The sequence below is a fragment of the Dasypus novemcinctus genome, chromosome 4 (genome assembly GCF_030445035.2).
Source record: "Dasypus novemcinctus isolate mDasNov1 chromosome 4, mDasNov1.1.hap2, whole genome shotgun sequence".
NCBI lineage: Eukaryota > Metazoa > Chordata > Mammalia > Cingulata > Dasypodidae > Dasypus > Dasypus novemcinctus.
The window spans coordinates 2883437-2906896 of record NC_080676.1 but is presented as its reverse complement, the minus strand read 5'-3'; the positions used below and the strand labels follow the sequence as shown (position 1 = coordinate 2906896).

Here is a 23460-nt window from a genome sequence, read left to right as displayed (position 1 = left end):
GATTATTCTTTTCCCTGTGGGGAACAATCAGCGAATATTAGGCCCATTTAGTCTCAGGAAGAAGGGGTGATAACAGCCTCCCAACAAGTTTCATTTCTTTAGGTTCTGTTCCATCTATGCATGAACTATCTTCTCTATGGAAGTTGGACACATTTTCTTTTTAAAAAGCACTGTACTTACTAATCACTATAATTATTAAAGTTTATATAAAGTAAAAATTTAAGATAGTCAAGTACCTGGATGTAAGCAGGCACCTTCCTTTTACTTTTATTAATTTGATACCATTGTTCCATTCTTGATCAGAGTAGAATGTTCCCCTTAAACCAGTAATTCCAGTAGGCTCTGTATCTCTGTAGAATTTTTAAAACTATACATCAATCTCTATCTGTCCCTTTGTTCCCCTAAAGCACACATCCCAAGAGTGGGCTTTACCCCACCATAATGAAAAAGATACTAGGTTCCAAAAGGCCAAACACTTTGGTTTTGTATTTAAAGGATTGCTGGCCTCAAAATGTGTTGGGAAATATTTCTTTCTCTTCTGAAATAATTTGTGTAGGATTAGTATTATTTTTTCATTCAAATTTGATAGAATTCACTAGTGAAACCTTTTGGACCTGGAGTTTTTTTTTGTGGAAAGGTTTCTAATTATGAATTGACTTTCATTAATAGTTATAGGGCAGTAGAGATTTTCTGTTTGTTTTTGGGTCTTTTTTGGTAAGTTGTATCTTTCAAGGAATTTGTTCATTTCATCTAGGTTACTGAATTTATTGGCATAAAATTAATAATATTTCACTTATATTTTTTTATGTCTATAGGATCTATAATGATGTCCCCCTGTTCATTCTTTATATTGGTAATTTGTATCTTTTTAATCCTGGCAATTTTTTGAATGTTAAATGGGGAGCGGGGTGCTATTGGCATCTAGAGGGTAGAGGCCATGGATGCAATTAATAAGTATCTTAGGATGCACAGGACAGCGCCTAACAATGAAGAATTATCTGGCCCAGATTGTCAGTAATGCAAACGTTGAGAAACCTGTGCTAGGGTTTACAGTACACCTACTGTCAAATATATACCACGTCATATATAATGTAAGCACCTTGTAACGTTCCTACTCATCCCTCCATCCTTTATGCTACTGCGGGGTTACTTTTCTTGTTTTTAACTTTTAATTGAAGTAACAAATACACAGCACAAAATTTCCCATTTTAGACAAATTCCAGTGTACAATTCAGTAGTATTAATTATATTCACAATATTGTGCTACCATCACCAACATCCATTGCTCCTACTCTTTCATCACTTCAAATAGAAACTGCCCCCCACTTAAGCTATAACTCCCTCCTCCCACTCCACCCCCTTTCCCCGCCCTACCCTTGGCCCCTGGTGACCTGTAAACCACCATCTGTCTCCCTGAGGTTTGCTTGTTTGAGGTAATTCACGTAAGTGAGGTCGTACAATATATGTCATTTTGTGTCTGGCTTATTTCTTTCAACATGATGTCTTCAAGGTTCATCTTTATTGTTGTATGCATCAGAACTGCATTCCTTTTTACACTTGAATAATATTCCATTGTGGTAGATTTTTGTTTGAGCCCCAGCTTTCAGTTCTTTGGTTATATATCAAGAAGTGGGATTGCCTACTGGGTCATATGGTAATTCTATTTTCCATTTTCTGAGGCACTACCAGATTGTGTGGACATTATTTTACTTCTATATATGTAATAAACCCCAGGGTACATTTTTGCTGTTTTTGCTTTAAACATTTTATCTCTTCAGGAAGATTAAAAATGAGGGGAAAAAACAACCTTAATAGTTACCCATATATTTTCAGCATTCTTCATTCTTTGTATAGATCCAAGTTTCCTGTTTTTTGAATGTAATATTTTAAATGAATAAATGAATAAATGAATTTTTAAAAATTAAAAAAAAAGAAATACTAAGAACAAGGAGGGTGGGGGGACCTCTTATTTTTTGAATGTAACATTTTTAAAAAATAAAGAGGAAAAAATATTTAAAAAGATCCAAGTTTCCATCTGGTATCATATTTCCTTTCACACTAAGTACTGCTTTCACATATCCTACAGTTGTGTCTCTGTCTGCTAGTGAGATATCCTCTCAGCTTTTGTGTGAGAGACATTATATTTTGCCTTTATTTTTTAAAAGGATATTTTGGTTCAATATGGAATTCTCCACTGGCAGTTAAAAATATTTTTAAAGTTGTCATTCCATTATTTTCTGATTTCTGTGGGTTCTGATAAGAAAACTATTGTTCACTGATAAAAAGTTTTAAAAACCTTTTCTTAAAAAGTATTTCTGCATTTTGTTTTTATTGAAAAATAGAATGTAATTTTTCAATATCTGAAATTTAATGCACTGTACTTCATAAATAGACTTATTTTTGAGTTGTGTTTTTTTCATTTTTACCTTTTTTCTTTTAGTCTTTTTAATATTTTTAAAAGATACGTAGATCACATAAAATGTTACATTAAAAAATATAGGAGGGTCCTGTATGTCCCATTCCCCACACCCCACACTTCCCACATCAAGAACTTCTTTCATTAGTGTGATACGTTCATTGCATTTGATGGATACATTTTGGAGCTCTGCTACATAGCAGGGATAATAGTTTACATTGTAGTTTACAGTCTCCCTGAGTCCATTCAGTGGGCTATGGCAGGATGTGTAGTGTCCTGCATCTGCCCCTGCAATATCATTCAGGACAACTCCAAGTCCTGAAAATGCCCCCATATCACACCTCCTTTTCCCTCCCTGCCTTTAGCAACTCCTGTGGCCACTGTCTCCACATCAGTGATATAATTTCTTCCATTGCTAGAATCACAATAATTCTATAGTAGAATATCAGTCAGTCCACTCTAGTCCATATTTTATTTCTCCATCTTCAGGACCCTGGGATGGCGATGCCCACTCTACCTCTAAATTGAGAGGGGACTTTGATCCCACATGGCTGGTGGATGGGACTCTTGTGCCTGCAGCTGTAGACTCTCTTGGTTCCTTGGTGTGGTGGTTGTCCATCCTTTTAGTTATTAAAAATGTATTTTGGGGAAAGTTACTTCTCTGTGCCTTAATTTCATTTCCTTTAATATTAATAGCAGGCTGTCTGTAATTCTCACAGGTTTCTTGTGAAAAGTTAATGAGATGAAGGATGCAAAACACCCAGAACTTGTAGGCACTCATAAACATGATATCATGGTATCCAGGCTTAGTTTCCTTCTTCTTCCTCATCAGGCTTCAGCTATTCTGACCCTCGTCTCAGCATTCCCACCAGGCAGCAGAGCAGCGGGAATCCCCGCTTTGAGTCCTTCCCAGCCAGCTGGCAGCAGCTCCGTGCAGACACGTGGCCTGTCCTCCATGCACTGCCCAGGGCCACAGCACGGCGTGGGGCCCTGGTCAGTGTGAACGGACCCTGTTGCCACTGCTTAGGAGTCCTGCTCCTATCAATAGTTCTCGTATTGATTTTAAATAAATCTGATCATTTACTCAGGCAAAAACAGAAGAACATTGTTTTAGGACACTTTTGTTGTTAATTTAAATTATTTTGAATATAGTAAAAATTCATGGCTACTTGTATTTTACATGTTTCATTTATTTCACTAATTCTCAGGAAGTTCTTCTTTCTAATTAGACCAAAGTTACACTTATTTTCTTCTCAGTTATGCAGAATAGGTAGAATATCTAAAGTTATAAATTCCATATTTGGAAAATCAGATATAGTTAACAGTTTTGGGTGATGGGTAATTCTAAGAAATAGTAAAAACTATTTCTTCCAACAGATCTAATAACCGTAGAATATACAATACTAATATTCAGAGTAAAGGATGCATTATGAGATGTGAATATGATCAGGCTCTTTTCCCTTCCCTTCCCTCCCCTCCCGTCCCCTCCCCTCCCCTCCCCTCCCCACAAGGAAACCTCGGTCATGTCATTTAATCAGTTAGTGCCCATTTTTCATCTTTTAAAACACTGGAGAAACAATTGAGTTTGTTTTTAGGATTAAATAAATGAAATGTTCCTGGACAGAATTTTTTTAAAAGAAATACTTCCCTGATTTGTTAAGCTACCTTTTGTCTATTATTTTAGTTTTGAAGTTGAAATCAAGTTTTTAAAAGAAGGTTAGTTGAACTGCTGATTGGGGCTTTGGCTAGCTAACGAATAGGCAGCAGCACCCTGTCGGCTGTTTTAAACGTCCCGCTCTTTCTGCTACTGCTCTTTTCCTTAGTGGGCCTTCGGAGTGACGCTGTGGGAGCTCATGACTCTGGGCCAAACACCATATGTGGACATTGATCCCTTCGAGATGGCCGCATACCTGAAAGATGGCTACCGGATAGCCCAGCCAATCAACTGTCCTGATGAACTGTGAGTTTTCCTGAGCTCAAAGACCGTGTTTTATTACATTTATTATTATATTGAGAAAAAATAAATAAAAAGAGCAGATTTTCATATTCATACAAGTTCATACATATTCTCCCTTGTGATAATAATGATCCTTCAGATATGACTCTTAAGGAGAACCACAAAGTCAGGCAGGCATATTCACTTCGTGCATTTAACATTAGGGCTCTCCTGGTATTTTATATTTTTAGTGCTTATTCTAACCCAGAGGACTAACATTTGCAGTGAAGAAACCCACTGGAGACTGTAGATTATTTTCTGTAGAGTTAAGTGATGACATTTGTTTATGCAGCCTTAAGGACATATTTAGTTATAAAAAGCTTTTTTCATTGTCATCTTGCCTTGTCAATTAGTATAAATTGATGCATAAGGAAAATGGTCTGAGCTAGTGAGTGAAATAGTTAATTCCTGTTTCCTGTTTTCATCACAATCTCATCTTCCCATGTAATGGAGTTGGGGTTGGCAGGGACAGGAGGCTATTCATGGGTGAGTATGCTCTAGTTCTAAAACCTTCTGAAGGTTTCTAGGCCATGGCAAGGAAGCAACTTTTGCACTGGTTTTTACTATAGATTCATGACTCTTACAGCTTAGACGCTAAAGGCTTCCCTTCCTCTTCTTGCAAGTTCTTTCTCAGAACTTAAATACAAGATAATAATATAGATTATTATTTTAACTGTGCTTTAATTATTTACTTTAAATGTCTGTAATCACTGGTAGGTTTTGATAGAGATCTTGTGGAAAATTGAAATCCATACCTATAACCCAGATAAACTCTTTACATTCCAGAACTGTTCAACAGATAGCAAAGTTGATTTTTAATTTCTTATCCTCTGCATGCCCACATTTAGTCAGAGAAAATAAATGATCAAATGGTCAGGAGCAGTATCTCCTTACTAGCCAGATTTTCCATTTTGTCACTTCTGCAGATTTGCTGTGATGGCCTGTTGCTGGGCCTTAGACCCAGAGGAGAGGCCCAAGTTCCAGCAGCTGGTCCAGTGTCTCACTGAGTTCCATGCAGCCCTGGGAGCCTACGTCTGATCGCGCTCACAATCCCAGCAGCTTCCCGAGGAAGATGCCCGTCGGGGCTCATTGGGGGCCAGTCACAGATGCTTCGTGTGTAGCACAACGCCAGCAGAAGCACACTTGTCTTCCACACTGTGCCTTAGAAATGCTTTAGAATCTGAACTCTTTAAGACAGACTTAATAATGTGGAATCTTTTCTAGATATCACTTTTATTAGATTGACCTGAAAGGGTTTTTGTAATTTTTTTTGGCCTAAAGATTTTTAAAACATAGTTACTTTGGACTAGGGGTGCATTCTTACAAAAGAAACAGTTTTTAAAATTGTTTAAACACAGATATTTGGAATAGCTATTTTAGTGTGGAAATAGCTGCTTTTTTTTTTTTTTTGTCTTCATCAAGGTAATTTGAAGGTGATCCACCTTTAAAGTTTTTTAACATATTTTTATCACTAATCTTGGAAATGATTTGCCTTCAAGATACACCACTTTTCTTAGGAAAGGAAAAGCAACAAAAAGAAGTCTGGTATACCTTGTACAAGAAAAGGCATTATTGGAGGTAGAAATGTATAGAAGAGCTCAAATTAAATTTTTTGTAATTCTTATTAGAAACAGAAACTGCTCTTATATGAAAAATGGCTTATTTTTTATTTTATTTTTTTAATAAAATGGAATTCTTTTTTTATTTTGAGGGAATCAGGAGCTGAGTTCATTATATCTTAAATTGGGCAGAAATTTGCTTTTCCATGAGTCAGAAGTGGGCTTGGGGAGGTTAATAGTAAACAATAGCTGTTTTATTTATTTTTATTCTCTGAAAAGGGAGATAATACAATTCCAGAAAGTGATACTACATTTCTAAGGTTAAGAATCCCTTTCATTGCACCTAGAATAGTGCTATGCACAGAGTGGGTGCTGGAGTTGGCATGGGTAAAACAGAGTAAACTGGTAAATTTTGTGCTTATTTTCAAGGCTGGCTAAAGTATAAGATTTGTTTTTTTAAAACATGTGAACTATTAAAGGATTTGTTTTTATATTATAGTATCAGAAATACTGTTTATGATATTTTTGATTGCTCGTTGTACATGATAAGCCCATGAACATGCAAAAACTAGGTATTCGTGCTTTATATCATGAGTGGTTTCAACTTACACTTCAAAGTTCGAACACAATTAGAGCTGCCTCTACTCAGCCTCCAGTTTCTAATAAAAACTTTGAGTTATTGTTACAAGGAGGTTATGACAACACTGAAACTTTACTACAAAGCTTTAAAAATGAGTGTATTGGTGGTCACTTTTAACTGGCCTAAGATAGGGCTGAAAGGATTACTTGCAGGTGTCCACTCTATTCCTGTCCTCACAGGTGTAAAAAGGGAGACTGCAAGGCACTTGCAAGGTTTCCCTCTTCTTAAAGGAGCTTTATGGATCAGCAGCACATCTGGAAAAATAGCCTACAAAGTCCTTGCTCTGCCTTCAACAAGCCAAGTGCATGATTTTTCCATCTACCATTTGTTATTAAAGTTGGTCCCGTGGTTTTATGAGGTACTCAGCCCCAAATGGCTGTTTCAAAAAAAAAACAACAACTTAAACAGTGTGCAAGTTACAGATATTTGTTCATGTTTTGCTTTCGTAGAAGGCATTTGTCTTAGTTTGCCAGGGCTGCTACAACAATTACCAAACACTAATGAGCTTAAACAGCAGGAATTTATTGTCTTGCCATTTGAAGGCTAGCAGTTGAAACTCAGGGTGTCGGTAGGGGTGTGATTTCTGCAAAGCCTGTAGCATTCTGATGGTGGCTTGCGGGCAGCCCGTAACTCATTCTCTGCCTCCGACATGGCAGTCTGTCTCCGTCTGTCTCCTATTCTGGACTGTCCAAATTTATCTGCTTATAAGGACTCCAGTCATACTGGATGAAGGCCCACGCTGATTCACTGTGGCCTCATTTCAATAGGATCTTCAAAGATTCCATTTATAAGCAAGTCTGAATATACAGGACCAGGGGTGAAGACTTGAACATGTCTTTGTGGGGGACATGATTCAATCCACACAGCATTCAGTCATCAGATATTTATTTACCAATTACTGTGCATTAGGTAGATACTTAAAACGGTCCAACTCTTGTGTCCTTTCCAGCATTCAGTGAATTCTCTTTCGTGTTCAAATGAGTGCATTGTTTAGACATGACAGTTCCATATACAGGATCAGTTAAAGAGAAAAACTGCTTATTTGTATCCAAAGTTATCAAGTAGTAAGCAGTGTGCTCTGAGTAGGCTGGGATGTTATGGTACCTTTATTTAACCTTACCTTTTTATGTTTCTAAGCTCTTTTATTTTATGTATTTATACTTGTGGGTGGTTTAAAAGTTTGGATAGACTTTTCTTGCTAAGCTACTTGGAGTTGTCACTGACATGGGAAGAAAATATTATAAGATTTCCATGGATGGTCTCTTTCTGAATGTTTGTCTTAGATTGTGAATATTATGGGACATATTTTGCAGAAATTACAGTTTTTTTTTAGGAAAGAAGCAAATTGGCAAAGTGCTCATGTGATATTATAAGTTAGCTCTAGTGACTTAGAGCATCAATGTATTTTGTCCTTTCTTGTAACAGCCCCAGTAAGGGAATTTTATTTGTAGAAGTAATGAGGAATGGGGTTTTCATTCAACATGTACTTTTGCAAGCTAGATCAAGTTCCGCCTTCCTGGGTCTTAAATTAGTCAGAAGTAACAAGTAATTAACACAAATAAGATTTGGTAAGTGCTGTGAAAGAAAAAAACACTGTTATGTCCTAGAGAGTAATTTCATGTGTCATGGTAGCCCGACTTCTCTGAGCAGGCAGCATTCCACCTGAGACCGGAAGGACCAGAAGCTCCAGGCAGAAGGAACATAACTGCAGAAGCCTTAAAACAGGAGCAAGCTGGCCTACTGCAAGAAGAAAGAAGAGACCAGTGTGGCTAGAACATAGGGAAGAGAGTGGTACCAAATGGGCAGGGAGACAGGAACCAGATAGCAGGGCCTTGGAAACCATGGGGCACATTTATATTTTATTCTAAACAGCGGAAATCCATTAAAGGGATTTTCAAAGAGTTATAAGATTTCATTTGTCATTTTCAAAACATGGTAACTATTTTTTGGAGTATGTATTGCAAGAAGGCAAGGGTGGAATAATGAGCCCTTTAAGGATCTTTGCAGTAGTTCAGGAAGGAAAAGGTGGTGGCTTTGGCCAGTGCGACGGGTGGGGAGCGAGACGGAGCAGAAGCAAACTGGGGTGCGTTTCTGCAGGTAACAACCAGGACCTTCATCCTTGGCGTGTTGCAGGATGGGGTAGAGAGGAAACGGGAGTGCTCAAGGATGGCTAGTTGGTTTGAGCATCTGCTTGTATGACCATAGTACATACTGAGATGGGAAAAACTAGAGGCAGAACAGGTTTTTTTCCTCTGGCAGGGGGAATAGCCATCTAAGTGGCTACTTTGTATAGGTAAGATGAGAGACTGACCTTCAGGGAAGAGGTCTCAGTTGCGCATAATATTTGTAACACAAAGAAGGCACTTAAGAGCCATGGTACTGGAAGAGCTCACCTAGAGAGAGTACAGATGGCAAGACATCCTAGAGCCAAGTCCTGAACACTCCAAAATTTGTTCTAAGAGCTTAAAAAAAAAAAAAGATTGAGAAGGAGCCAGTGCAGTAGGATAAAGCAGTAACAAAACAAGAAAATGACATAAAATGGAAGCCCAAACGAGATTGTTTCAAGATGGGGAGAGAAGTCTCCATGGGATTTGGCGACATGGAATTTACTGATCAGCAGTAGGGATTGAAACAAGTTGACACATGAATAAAAGGTGGGGAAGTGGAGATCATACTGAAGTCAGTGCTGTTGAAAAGCTTTGCTGTGGAGGGAAATAGAGTAGTAACTAGAGAGACGATCAAAGAAGTTTTTTGTGTGACTGGGAAGGCTGAAAGGAGGGGAGGTTTATTTTCTAGGTGGAAGATACAGTACCAGAAAATGTTTCATATGCTAATGGAAATGATCCAGTAGAGAGGGAGAAAATTCTTTTGGTGTATAGGACACTCCTCTTTCTTGTCATTTGACCCACAAACCAAGCTTCACTGCTCTGACCTCCAGCACCTGTGGTTACAGTGAATGTTGTTTTTATTGGGGGAAAAAGGTGAAAGGGAGGGAAGTGAGATGATGTGGGAAACTTTTAAAACAGTCCCCGTATATAAAAAATCTGCTTCTGTTGAGTTGGCTGCCCCTAGGACTTCAGCCCCATCACTGTCACCTTCCTCACGGCCATCACCTTCTCTTGACCGGATGTCTCAGTAGATGCTTAAATGGCCTTCATCCATCTTCCAGCTGCTGCCAGAGTAACGATTCTAAAACTGAACACCTCTCCGCTGCTTAAAACTTTTCAGCGGTTTCCTAAAACCTTTAGGCTAGAGTTCAGCACTCCTAGGTGTTCTCTTCTCCACTCATCTCTCCAGTTTTACCTCCTGCTGCTTGGCCAACTCTCTTCCTCCTACCTAAGCACACCACTGATTACACGTGTCTTCTGCTTTGCTTTGTGTATGCTGTTCTGCCCAGAATCTCGTGCTGTACACCAGTTTACCTGGTTGTTCAGAAGATTGCTGCCATCTTCGTGCATCCTCCCAGGCTTTGTTTGTAGTTGCCTTTCAGCCCTGTTCCTGGGTTTGTCCTCTGATAAAGGTAAGGAAGGGGTTTGTTTTAATACTCTGTGAGTTTCTTGAAGATAGGGATGTACATTTTAGTCAATTCTCTATCCATTGCTTAAGTAGTACTTGATACATGGTAGGGTTGAATATTTAATGAATGGATAAGTAAAAAGTCAAAATTCGCACAAGAGCAATTAAAGAGGCTTTTATTTATGGAAAAAAGTCTAATTCCTTAAGAGCATAGCTTATTTAAAATACTGTGTTCCATTACAAATATTTATATTCAAACTTGAAGAGTTTAAGTTTTATGTAATATAAAGCAAAAAGCATGGAGTAAATAGAGACAACTTGGCAGACAAGACCACATCCCAACCCCAGTTCTGGCTTAAGATCCCCCTCCACCTTCTTATTTCATTTTCCCTGTATTTACTTTGCTTAGACTGTAGTTAACCTGATTACTACAAGGTCAATTTTATTTAGAGTTACATGTGAAAACAATTATCCCAAATCCAGTGATTGACTTTAGTGGAATATTGTTTTCTTGGTGTTATTCTCCTATGCCCCTTATTTCCACTCCGTAAAATAAAAAGGTGATTTAATTTATGGGAGCTAGAAAATACAAGGTGATTTAATTAATGGGCTAGAAATAAAAAATGTAAACAAATGTTAATTTTTATTTCTACATTCATTTTTGCCCTTAAAATTTTAGGATAACGTTGAACTCAATTCTGTTGGATACGTGAACATGCGTCATAAATATATTGATTATATACATTTTATAAATAAGTAAACTGAATCTTTGGGCCTCTCTTCTTGAGAGTACTGTTCATTAAGAAATTTAGGCTAACTCCGTAGTGCCTCAAGTTTACATTTGTTGTCAACTTTTTTTTTTGCTTCCTTCTGAGTCTACTTTACCTTTAGCCCTCTCCAGTAATAAGTGTATTTGACAGGCATGTATCACTAAGGGATAGCATTTGACTGCATGTAACAGCCAATTACAATCAGTTAGCCCAATGCAGGTTAATTTTTCTCTCATAGTTAAATCCAGAGAGAGAGAAACTGATCCATTAACCCCAGGATATCATTCATTACCTAGCATCCTCCCCCCTATTTTCAGCTTTGCCATTGTTCACATATGGTTCTTATCCTTGAAGACACCCAGTGCCTACACCTTGTTCTAGTTAGGAAGATGGAAGAAGGTTAAAAGGCTGAGTCAGCTGAGTCCTTTTTATGAGGCAAAACTTTCCCACGGAGAAGGGTTGTGGGGAGATGGCGGAGTAGGAAGCTCCAGGATTCAGTCCTTTCATGAAATCAGCTCCTACACTGGCAGGAACCTTGGAAACAACTATTTCGAAACTCTGGAGGCTAGTAGAAAATTGTACAGCAACCAGACACCAGCAGGAGGAAGAGGCTGGTAAATTTCAGTAAAGCCCACTAAACTGCCTTCTCCAAACTTGGGTTAGCAGTGTCCATCCCCCAGTCTCAGCAGGTACCCTGGGGGCCAGCCCCTAGCTAGCTCCCTGGTAACAGAAAAAGACATAAAAAATCCTCTTCCCCAAGACCAGGAGTCAGCATTGCCCATCACTGATAATGCTTTGACTAGCAACTTTGGACTGCTGAAGGCAAGCTCTCAGGGCTGCAGGGAACAAGTCAAAGGCTGCATTTGCTGATCAGGTCAAGAAAACTGAGCTTTGGAGCTGTGGAAGAAGCTACCGGTGCCCATCCTGATCCCCTCCCCAGGGCAGTTTGAAGCTGCTTTGAACCCCCTTAGACAGCCTGGGCAAAGGCTTGTCTGCTTTAAGCACCTGGGAGAAGGAGGTCTGTCCCCTGGGAAATAGAGGGGGCAGTCATACTCCTGTAAACAGGGTAGCTCCAAAATAACTAATAAGGACAGACCCAGGACAAGATACTGCCTCAGGAAAGACAGCAAGGACCCTGCACTCTACATTTGCCTTGGACAGTGTAGCAATTTGGTACTATTTATGAATTCTAAAAATAGACACTGGATTATGTTTGTAAACTCACCTGTTCCTCTGGGTGTATTAGATTTTTTTAGATTCAGATGTTTCTCTTTTACTTGATTTAGATTGGAGTTTTGAGTTGGCCACATCAGTAGGATGTTGAGTCCTGCCCTCTTGGCAGGTGGGGACTCAGAGAAAACAAGGCAGAGGAGTTAGAGTTTTGATGCTGGAGTCCTGGGAAGTAAAGACATGGATAAGAAGAACACGGGAGTTATGATGCTGGAGCCCCAGGAAGTAAATACACAGGGGAATAGAAATGGCTCCATAGACACAGCAGAGGCCCCAGAAAGAGTGAGAGCCTGATAGTCTACAACTGACATTAAGTGAACAGAGCAGCTGAGCCCTGAAAGAAACAAGCCCCAGGGAGAGACATGAGCCTTATACCAGCCTGCAGCTGAGACCAGAAGCTGGGACCATGAAAGCTGAAGAGGAAGGCTGAACCTTGGCAGAGACTGGCAGCCATCTTGCTCCATATGTGGCAATAGACTTTGGTCAGGGAGGTAATTTGCTCTATGTGACTGTAAGCTTCTACCCCAAATAAATGCCCATTATAAAACTCAACAGATTTCTGGTACTTTGCATCAGCACCCCTTTCATGACTAATACAGTGCAACTTCCTGATAGGAGGGCTGAGACTCAAGAAAATATTCACCACCTGGTTACAAAAACAAGAACAGACATCTCAGGGACTAAATCCCAGAGTTAACAATTTAAAATATTAAAATGTACAATATGCAAAAGAGTGCAAGACAGAGAAACAGGAAATGATGGCCCTTCCAAAGGAAGCAGATAAAAATCCAGAAAACATTGACAAAGAAGGTCAGAATGTGGACCTACCAAACAAGGACTTTAAAAATATGAATCTTAAAAAATGCTCAAGGAGATGAAGGAAAATAAAATGCAGGAAAGAACTAGAGGATACCAGGAAAACAGTGAATGAGCAATATGAGAATCATAGTGAATAGAAATCTTAAAAAGGAATCAAAATGAACTACTGGAGTTGAAGACCACAATAATTGAAATGAAAAATTCCCAGGATGGTTTCAGTAGCAGATTGGAACTGTCAGAAGAAAGAATCGGTGTACTTGAAACAAGACAATGAAATGAGTCAGGCTAAGGAGCAGAAAGAAGAAACAAATATGAAAAGGGAAAACAGCCTGACATCTTTGGTACACCATCAAGCGTACCAATACATGCATTGTCAGAGCCCCAGACAGAGAAGAAAGAAAGGTGCAGAAGGAATGTTCAAAGAAATATGACAGAGAACTTCCCAAACTTAGCAAAAGATGTGAATTCAAGAAGCCCAGAGAACACCAAACAGGATAAACAAGAAGAAAATAGACCCCGTCATATATTGCTCACAATACTGATTGCAAAGGACAAGAGAGTTCTGAAAGCTGCAAGAGAAAAGCAGTGTGTTTTGTACAAGGAAGCCTCAATTAGATCGAGTGCCAATTTCTCATCAGAAACCATGGAGGCAAGAAGGCAGTGGGTTGGAATACTTAAAGTGCTGAAAGAAAACAACTGCCAACCAAGAATTATATATGTGGCAATACTTTCTGTCAAAAATGAGGGTGAGTTTAGGACATTTCCAGATAAACAGAAGCTGAGGGAATTTGTCACCACTAGACCTGCCCTAAAGCAATGCTGAAGGGAGTTCTTCAGACTGAAGGGAAAGAACACTAGATAGTGGTTCAAAGCAGGATAAAGCAATAAAGATCTCTGGTAAAGGTAACCATTTGGGTAATAAAAATGCCAATATTATTGTATCGTATTGTATTACTTGATATGTAACTCCACTTCTTAATTTCTACAGGTGCTGAAGTGCAAATGCATGAAAAGTAAGGCTAAATCTATGATTTTGGAGATACAATGTACAAAGAAAAAAGGTGACAAGTACAAAAAATCATGGGGGGAAGGGTGGAGGAGTCTTTGTTTGCCAAAGGGCTGCTGATGCAAAATACCAGAAATGGGTTGGCTTTATAATGGGCATTTTTGGGGGAGTAAAAGCTTATAATTCTGAGGCTGTGAAATGTCCAAACCAAGGCATCAGCAAAGAATCTTTCTTACCAAAGTCAGCTACTCACGATCCTGGGCTCCTGCCATGGGGGGCAGCAAGATGGCAGCTGATTTCTGCCAAAGTCCCTGCCTTCCCCTTCAGGCTCACCACCTTCCAGAGCTCAGCTGTGGGCAACCAGGCATAGGGCTTCTCTCTTTCCAGGCCTCCTCTCGGCTCCAATTTCTTGTCAAGTTCAGCTATGAGCTATCAGACATATTGCTCATCTCTTCAGCCTTGAGCTGCCCTGTGGGCCCAGCCCACTGGGGGCCTCTTTCCATGCCTCTGTGCTGTGTGATCCTAGACTCCAGCACCTCTCTCATCCTCTCGAGGTGTCTGTTTTCCTGCAGTTCTCTCTCACACATGACAGGATCAAGGTGGCAGTTTCCTTTTTCTGTGTGTCTCTGTGTGTCTCCATTTATATACACCTCCAGTGAGACGGCAGAGACCCAATTTGAGGCACACTTTACTGACATAGAACAATCAAAAGGCATTACTGACATAGAACAATCAAAAGGGCACTGCACCCACAGGAATGGATTAAGTATAAAACAATTTTTTTGGGGGATTCATGAAATAACTTCAAACTGTCCAGAGAGGGTTATAGGAAATGTGTATGTATATCCTATTGAGGTCAAGTTTGTATCAAATCAAATATGATAGTTATATATTTAGGATATTAAATTTTAACCCCAGAGTCATCAACATGGTAACATATGACATCCCTGGAAAAAAGCTTCTGGAGAATCAGCAAATAAAAAGACAAATCCCACTTGTTTGGGACTCTGGAGGAAGCTAAAGACTGGAGAAGAACTCTGCAAATGCTGAGTCGAAGAAAAAAATATAAGGTAGGAAATTTCCCTTCCAGACCTGCTGGTGCATTGCCCTCCCCCTAACTCGATCCCGTATAGCTTGGGAGTTGTGCAGAGGCAGTGACCCAGGCCCCTCCTGCCATGACCACAGACTAGTGCCACTCACAGCCGCAAGTTAGAACCCCACGCATATCCAGGCACAGGGACCCAAGCTCACAGAGCCCAGGGGGAGCACGAGCCTCTACTTGTGCTGTATTCTGCATACAAAAGGTCCTCAGGTCTAGCGGGAAGAGACTGTAGCAGAACTGTTGACACGTGTTGCACTCAATCCAGTTTCTGTTGGCAGGACCACCTGAATCCAAAATGAACTTTTCTGGAATGAGCCACCTTTCTGGATTGACCCCATCTGGCTCCCAAGGGCAGGATACCTTAAAGGGGAAGAAACCAGAGGCAGAAAAGCCTCATGGGAAAAAAAAAAAAAGGTGGGGCGGGGGGGGGTAGGGTTAAACTGAATGGCTATCAGACAGGACAGGTCCCGGAACTGAAAATTCTAAGGAAAAAGTGGGGCACTGAGTGAGGGTGAGAATTTAAACAAATCCTAAGAGCTGGAGAGAAAAACAAAGACAAGTTTCCTGGAGAAGGAATAGAGGAAAGGAAGACTTCTTCTGGAGGTGAAACAATTGCAAAAATAGTGCAATCTTAATTAAGGAGACTGGGTGTGGTTCAATCACTTGAGCACCTGCTTCCCACATGAGGTCCTAGGTTCAATTTCCAGTGCCTCCTAAAATTAAAAAACCAAACAAACAAATGAAAAAACTGACTTGGGACCAATGTGGCTCCCACATACAAAGTTCTGGGTTCAATCCCCGGCCCCAATACCTAAAAAAAAATACACACACACACACACACTGTATACCCAGGACAAGAATCAGGTAAAGAAATGCTGAGAAAATCTAACAGTTAAACATGGGCTATTCGAAAGATCTAGAGTGAGTTCAACCAAGTGTCAAGATTCTTAACACAAAGCCAATCAACAGTAGAACACTAGACAAGAAGGAGAAACTGACCATCAGAGTTAACTCATCAAGATAATCAGATGCCTAAACATCAGCAATTCACAATAAGCCATACTAAAAAACAAGAAGACATAGTTCAGTCAAGGGAACACATTAAAACCTCAGAGGAAGAAGAATTTGGAAAACTAATTGGAGAATTTCAAACAAATAATTCAAGGAGTTAAAGGAAAATATTGATAAAGAGCTGAAGGATATTAAGAAGATAAGGTGTAAGGATGAAGAATTTGAAACTATAAAAAACATGGATGAAAGGTACAATAGAGATTACTATACACTATAAAGTGTATATATATAAAATACACTAGAGGTGTACAATAGATTTGAAAAGGCAGAAGAAAGAATCAGCAAACTAGAAGACAGAACAATTGAAATCATACAGTCACAAGAAAAGAGAAAAGAATAGAAAAAAAAATGAGCAGTGTCTAGGGATTTGAGTAAAAGCACAAACTGCACAAACATACATGTCACGGGTGATGAGAAGGAAAAGGGGAGAGGAGAATTTTTGAGAAAATAGTAGCCCAAAATTTCCCCATTCTTATGAAAGATATACATATATCCAAGAAGCTCAATGAAGTAAAAATTTTAAAAAATTAAAAATCCTAATAGACCTATACTGAGACACAGAACAATGAGAATGTCAAATGCCAAAGATAAAGAGAGAATTCTGAAAGCAGCAAGAGAAAAGCAATTTGTCTCAGATATTGGATCCTCACTAGGATTAAGAACCAAATCCTTACCAGAAACCATAGAAGTGAGAAGGCAGTTGTGTAATATATTTAAGGTTCTGAAAGAGAAAAACTGGCAATCAAGCTCTTTATCCAGCAAAACTGTCCTTCAAAAATCAGAGTTTAATATACACAGAAAAACAGAAACAGAGAGTTCATCAACAAATGACCTGCTCTACAAGAATTACTAAAGGGAGTTCTGCAGGTTGAAAGGAAAAGGCAGGAAATAGTGGCTTGGAGTAATGTGGCAAAATGAAGATCCTCAGTAAGGGTAAATAAAAGGATAGGGAAGCGGACGTGGCCCAGTGGCTAGGGCGTCCGTCTACCACATGGGAGGTCCGCGGTTCAAACCCCGGGCCTCCTTGACCCGTGTGGAGCTGGCCATGCACAGTGCTGATGCGCACAAGGAGTGCCCTGCCACGCAGGGCGCGTAGGGGAGCCCCACGTGCAAGGAGTGCGCCCGTGAGGAAAGCCGCCCAGCGTGAAAGAAAGTGCAGCCTGCCCAGGAATGGCGCCGCCCACACTTCCCGTGCCACTGACGACAACAGAAGCGGACAAAGAAACAAGACGCAGCAAATAGACACAGAGAACAGACAACCGGGGGGTGGAGGGGAATTAAAATAAATAAATAAATCTTTAAAAATAAATAAATAAAAGGATAAATGCAAAACCCAATAATACTGTATCCTAAATATACAACTCTACTCTTTAATTCCTATATGGGTCAGAATACAGTTGAACAATTAAAAACACTTATTTCCTGATAATGGACAAGCAAAATATAAAGTGGTAAAGTGAAAAAAATAACAACACAAGGAGGTGAAACAGGGATTTGGGACCAGAAGACATGTATACCATTGAAGCTAAGTTGGTATCATTTCAAATTAGTAGGTTATAGATGTGGGTTGTATAATATAAATCCCAGGATAATAACAAAGTATCTTAAAAATGTACAGTAACAAGGAGGGGATCAGTCAGATACATCATAAAAGATTAACTATATAGAAAAGGAAGTTGCAATAAAGGAAAAGACAAATTTATAAAAAAGCATAAAATGGCTGAAGTATTGCCTCTGCAGTAATAACACTGAAGGTTAATGGAGTAAACTACCTAATCACAAGATACAGATTGGCAGAATAGAATTTAAAAAGTATAACCCAACTATATGCTGTTTACAAGAGACTCACCTTAGACCCAAAGGCACAAATAGGTTGAAAGTGAAAGGATGCAAAAAGATATCCCATGCAAATAGTAACCAAGAGCGAGCTGAGGTAGCTATACTAATAGTGGGCAAAATAGATTTTAAGTCACAAGCTGTTATAAGAGATAAAAGAAACTATAATAAAAGGGGACAATCCAGCAATCATAAAATATTTTTACACCTAACCACAGTGCCCCAAAATAATGAAGCAGACACCGAAGGGAGAAATAGACATATCTACAATAATAGTTGGAGATTTCAATACCCCACTCTCAATAGATAGAACATCTAAACAAGAGATTAATAAGGAAACAGAACTTGAAAGATAAATGGACTAGACCTAACAGAGAGCATTGCACCCCCAAACAGCAACATATGCATTCTCAGGGGCATGGATCATTCTCCAGGATAGACCACAAGTTGGGCCACAACAAGTCTTAATAAATGTTTAAAGATTGGAATTACACAAAGCATCTTCTCGGACCATATGGAATGAAGAGGAAACAATAACATAATCCATAATAACTGGGAAATCCACAAATATATACAAGGTAAATAACGCATGCTTAATCTGTGGGTCAAAGAACACATTACAAGGGAAATCAGTAAAAATCTTGAGACAAAGTGGGAACACAACATAGCAGAACTTATGGGATGCAGTGAAGGCAGTACTGAAAGAGAAATGTAAAACCATAAGCCCTTACAGTAAAAAAAGAAGAAAGCTAGCATAAAAAAACCTAACCACACTGGGAGAACTAGAAAAAGAAAAGCAAACTAACCCCAAAACAAAGAAAGAAAGAAATAACAAAGGTTAGAGCAGAAATAAATGAAATCGAGGAATAAAAAACAATAGGGAAGCAGATGTAGCTCAAGTGATTGAGCACCTGCTTCCCATGTACAAGGTCCTGAGTTCAATCTCTGGTACCACTTAAAAAAAAAAAACACCAATAGAATTAACAAAACTTAAAGTTCATTTTCTGAAAAGAAAACCCTTAGCCAGACTTCCTTTGCAAGCTAGACTTGAAAAAAACGAGAGAAGATTCAATCAAAATCGTAAATTAGGGGAGATGGGAATGGTCCTGGGTCCTGGCTCCACAGCACCAGAGTTAATGTTCTAAGGAAGGATCCTCCAGCCCTGGCTTTGGTCAGGCCAGGTTGGGTCTAACTGGTCTGCAATCTCCTCACCAGGAGGTGCGATGTCTCCATCAGCCCGTGCTGGGTTTCAGGGTGGACTCTTGGAGGAAGTGTCCTCTGGCCTTGCCCGCCTCACCCCAGTGCCTTAGCTGAAAGGAGAGGGGCAGCTTTCTTTGGCCTGACAGGCGTTCCTGGGCAGCAGGGTAGACTGTCTTACTCCCCTAAGTGTACTCCCTGGAGTCCTTGCCTCTTCCAGGAAGGCAGGAAAAGGAGTTGTCGGGAGGCTGTCGCCTGGCACTGGGGGCCTTGTGGAAACCTGGGCCTGGCTCCCAGCCAGGGGCTCCCCAGCCCACCCCCACCCCCCCCAGCCAGCAGGCCCTCTTCCAGCCCGCCCCCCCAGCCAGGGACTCCCCCCCTGCCCCCCCCAGCCAGCAGGCCCTCTTCCAGCCCGCCCCCCCCAACCAGGGGCTCCCCCCCCAGCCAGCAGGCCCTCTTCCAGCCCGCCCCCCCCAGCCAGGGGCTCCCCCCCTGACCCCCCCAGCCAAAAGGCCCTCTTCCAGCCCGCCCCCCCCAGCCAGGGGCTCCCCAGCCTGCCCCCCCACGCCCCAGCCAGCAGGCCCTCTTCCAGCCCGCCCCCCCCAGCCAGCAGGCCCTCTTCCAGCCCGCCCCCCCAACCAGGGGCTCCCCCCCCAGCCAGCAGGCCCTCTTCCAGCCCGCCCCCCCCAGCCAGGGGCTCCCCAGCCCGCCCCCCCCAGCCAGCAGGCCCTCTTCCGGGCCCCCCCGAGCCAGCAGGCCCTCTTCCAGCCCGCCCCCCCAGCCAGCAGGCCCTCTTCCAGCCCACCCCCCCCAGCCAGGGGCTCCCCAGCCCACCCCCCCAGCCAGCAGGCCCTCTTCCAGCCCACCCCCCCCCAGCCAGGGGCTCCCCAGCCCGCCCTCCCAGCCAGCAGGCCCTCTTCCAGCCCGCCCCCCCCCCCCAGCCAGGGGCTCCCCAGCCCGCCCCCCCAGCCAGCAGACCCTCTTCCAGCCCGCCCCCCCAGCCAGCAGGCCCTTTTTCAGCCCGCTCCCCCAGCCAGCAGGCCCTCTTCCAGCCTGCCCCCCCCAGCAGGGGCTCCCCAGCCCGCCCCCCCAGCCAGCAGGCCCTCTTCCAGCCCGCCCCCCCCCCCAGCCAGGGGCTCCCCAGCCCGCCCCCCCAGCCAGCAGACCCTCTTCCAGCCCGCCCCCCCAGCCAGCAGGCCCTTTTTCAGCCCGCCCCCCCAGCCAGCAGGCCCTCTTCCAGCCTGCCCCCCCCAGCAGGGGCTCCCCAGCCCGCCCCCCCAGCCAGCAGGCCCTCTTCCGTTGTTCTACACCTTCCGTTCCAGCCGCGCTGTCAGGTTCGAGCTTCAGTTGTCCCACTTGAAAGAACTTAGTCCCTTTCCACAAGCTGTAACATTTCAGATGCATTTAAACAGAATGTAGTTAAGATTTAAAAGTAGTAGAATTTAAAAGTAGATAGATAATCGTGGGTTTGTGTCTGTGTGTCGTGTTGTTTTCTTTCCATAGCCACATCAGCACAGCTTCTTGTTTTAGAGCTGGAAGGAAAGTAATCTAACCCTTTTATTTCATAAATAAGGAAACTGAACTCGGTATCACTTCCTAGACACAAGATGGAAATAGGCTTTCTTTCATGTTGGCTATTTTCAGGAAGGAGAATTAATTTTATTGGAGTACTCATTGGCACTCCACTATTGGGCACTTAATATATATCTGTTGAATAAGTGAAAAATTGATTTTAATTTTCTTTTGTCTGGGCAGTTTGGTACTATTGGAGAATAGTGTTCCAGGAAGAGAGTAGCAAGAGAAGATAGAAGGGGAATGTGGCAGATACGCTATGAAAGGCCTAATGGATTGAGGCGCTTAGACTTTGCTCTGCAGGTGGCGGAGATTCAGGAAATAGTTTTCATCTGTTAGTGCTGTGGCCATATTTGTTTTAGCAGTCTTTCTGGCAGGTGGCTATTCCTACTGTGTCCCAGGCAGTGTGCCAATTACTTAACATGCATTATCTCATTTAATCTTCTCAACAGTCCTGTAAAGCAGTATTGTTACCATTTCCATTGTAACGTCTCCAAGTTGGCAGTTGAGAGATCTTGCACAGGTAGCAAGGAGTGGAGCTGGGACTTTAATCCAGGGAGTCTGACAGAGCGCAGAGAAGGACCCGATACCCCTGGGATAAGAGGGGGCAAGGCTCCCAGGGGTGGGGCGCGCTGGGCAGGAGATCCTGCCGAGCAGTCTCAACACTTTCAAGGATAAAAAGGATGGCGCTGCTGGTCGAGTGAGAGGTAGTGTAGGAGCCTGGTGAGCTTGAGTTCTCTGAAGCTTTCACAGAGGGAAATTAGAAAGGGAGATGACCAAGAAAAACTGAGTGGGACTCAGCTGAGGTTGGCAACAAGGAAGCAGCGGTTACAGAATTTTTATCCACTAATTTGGCTGTAGTAGAATCTGCCATAAGAAAGAGTGGATTAAATAAGATAAAGGTTTATTTCTCTCACATTACAGTCCAAAGGAAAGAGGGTGGCCAGTTAGGGTGGTCGTCCTCTGGACTCATTCAGGGACCAGGTCCCTTCCACTTGCTGTGCCATGGCCTGGGCTAAGCTGGGACTCTGCCACATTGATGTTCCAGCTCCTGGAAGGGGTAAGAACAGAAGCGAGCAATTAATTTCCTTTTGGGCAAGTGATAAAGAATTTGCACACATCACTTCTACTCCAGTCCAATGGCAATTACTTAGGCATCTAGCTGCAAGGAAAACTGGGAAATGGCTCTAGCTGTGCAGCCATAAGTTTCCTTTTACTGTGGGAGAGGAGAATAGAGTTGGGGGCCAGCTGGCAGCCTGCCACAGAAGGAAAAGCTGACCGCGGGGTTGACCCGCGATTGGAGTTTTGCTGGACCGATGTGTGAGGACAGCAGTGCAAGAGAACTTGGTGTTGGAGAGTGTGGATCAGGAGGCCGGCAGTGGGCTCGAGCTGGGCAGGCTGCGTGGCCAGAGGAGGTCTGATAGAGGAGAGACAGTGGAACGCCCGGGAGCCTCGGGCCCAGCGGGTTGCCATGTGGAGGTTGTGAGACTAAGGGGAAAGGAGCTGCAGATGTGCTCAAGGTCTGGGTTGGCTCTGGGGAGCCATGGATGTGGGAGGTGGCCGGGCACGGGAGGTTTTGGAGGCAGTCGCAGAGCATGCTTGGTGTCCCTGCACAGCGGGCAGCGCCCCTCAGCACACAGCACCCTCCACGATCGGGCCCCGGCTCAGGCCTCACACACACCTTCCTCTCCCCTGGCCATCCCGAATCAGTCCTTACACACACACACACACACACACACACACACACACACACACGCCTTCACATGCTCTCTTCCCTAATGCTGCACCATTTCCCGTCAATATACACACACACACACACACACACACACACACACGCCTTCACATGCTCTCTTCCCTAATGCTGCACCATTTCCCGTCAATATAGGGAATTCCCCTCACCTGCAAAACCCAGCTCACCCGTCCTCTGTTTCTAAGGGCTGATGGCTTCTCCCTCTGCTTGTTTATAGCTTGTAACTGACGTTGACATAGGACAGTTGAACCCTACAGTCTCAGCTTCTGATGCTAACTGGCACTTTCCTTATTTTCGTCTTAAGTTCACAAGAGAGGCGATCTACCTGGTGAGCTCGCCCGCCGTCCTCTGTAGTCAGGCCGTGTCCACTGTGAAGCTGTGGCTGTGTGCGGGTTGAATGGTCAGCCCTGAGAAGGCCGGTGGGCTAAGGGGAGTGGGGGGCAATGTGGCCCAATCACGGCTTTACCCGCCAGCCAGGTCTGGGGTATGGCAGGGGTTTGGGGGGGGGAGATACAAGTTCTTCTTTTCTGCTCCCCACTCAGGAAAGATGAGCCTCTCCTGTCCTGAAGGGATCTGATCAGCTGGTTGAGAATTCATTCTTGGTCTGTCCAAGCGCTGGGAATGGAGACGCGAAGGCGCCAGCCCCGTCCTCACCGCCTGGAGGGGAGGCAGGTGTGGTACGTAACCCACTGCTATCGGCTCAGCGTCTGGGGAGGACAGGTCTGCCTGCAGGTTCCCGCCCAAAGCCCTCCTCAAGGGCCAGCACACCACGAAGGGAGGGCCCCTGTAGAGCCCCAGGAGGCCCCAGGGGCTCCGAGCCACCGCCTGTGGAGCTGCGCACCACACCCGGCTTGCGGGCCAGCGGCTTACCTGCGTGGCCCTCACCTCCGCCCTTGAGTGTGGTTTCTCACTGGCCCTGCTGGGGTAGTGAGAGCCGGGCGTCTCTGGCCTCAGCCCCCTGCCCGAGCCCTCTAAACGGG

The 23460-nt window shown here is 42.9% G+C and overlaps 1 protein-coding gene across 2 annotated transcripts in view; it reads left to right on the top strand.

Annotated features, from left to right (window-relative positions):
- RYK (receptor like tyrosine kinase) overlaps positions 1-6469 on the top strand; it is a 96710-nt gene extending 90241 nt beyond the window's left edge. For both annotated transcript variants that reach the window (XM_004477114.4, XM_058294981.1), the window contains exons 14-15: positions 4240-4376; positions 5339-6469. In XM_004477114.4, coding sequence (XP_004477171.3) covers positions 4240-4376; positions 5339-5450 — 249 coding nt within the window. In that variant the 3' untranslated portion in view covers positions 5451-6469. The remainder of the gene's footprint in view (positions 1-4239; positions 4377-5338) is intronic.
- Positions 6470-23460: the final 16991 nt, after the last annotated feature.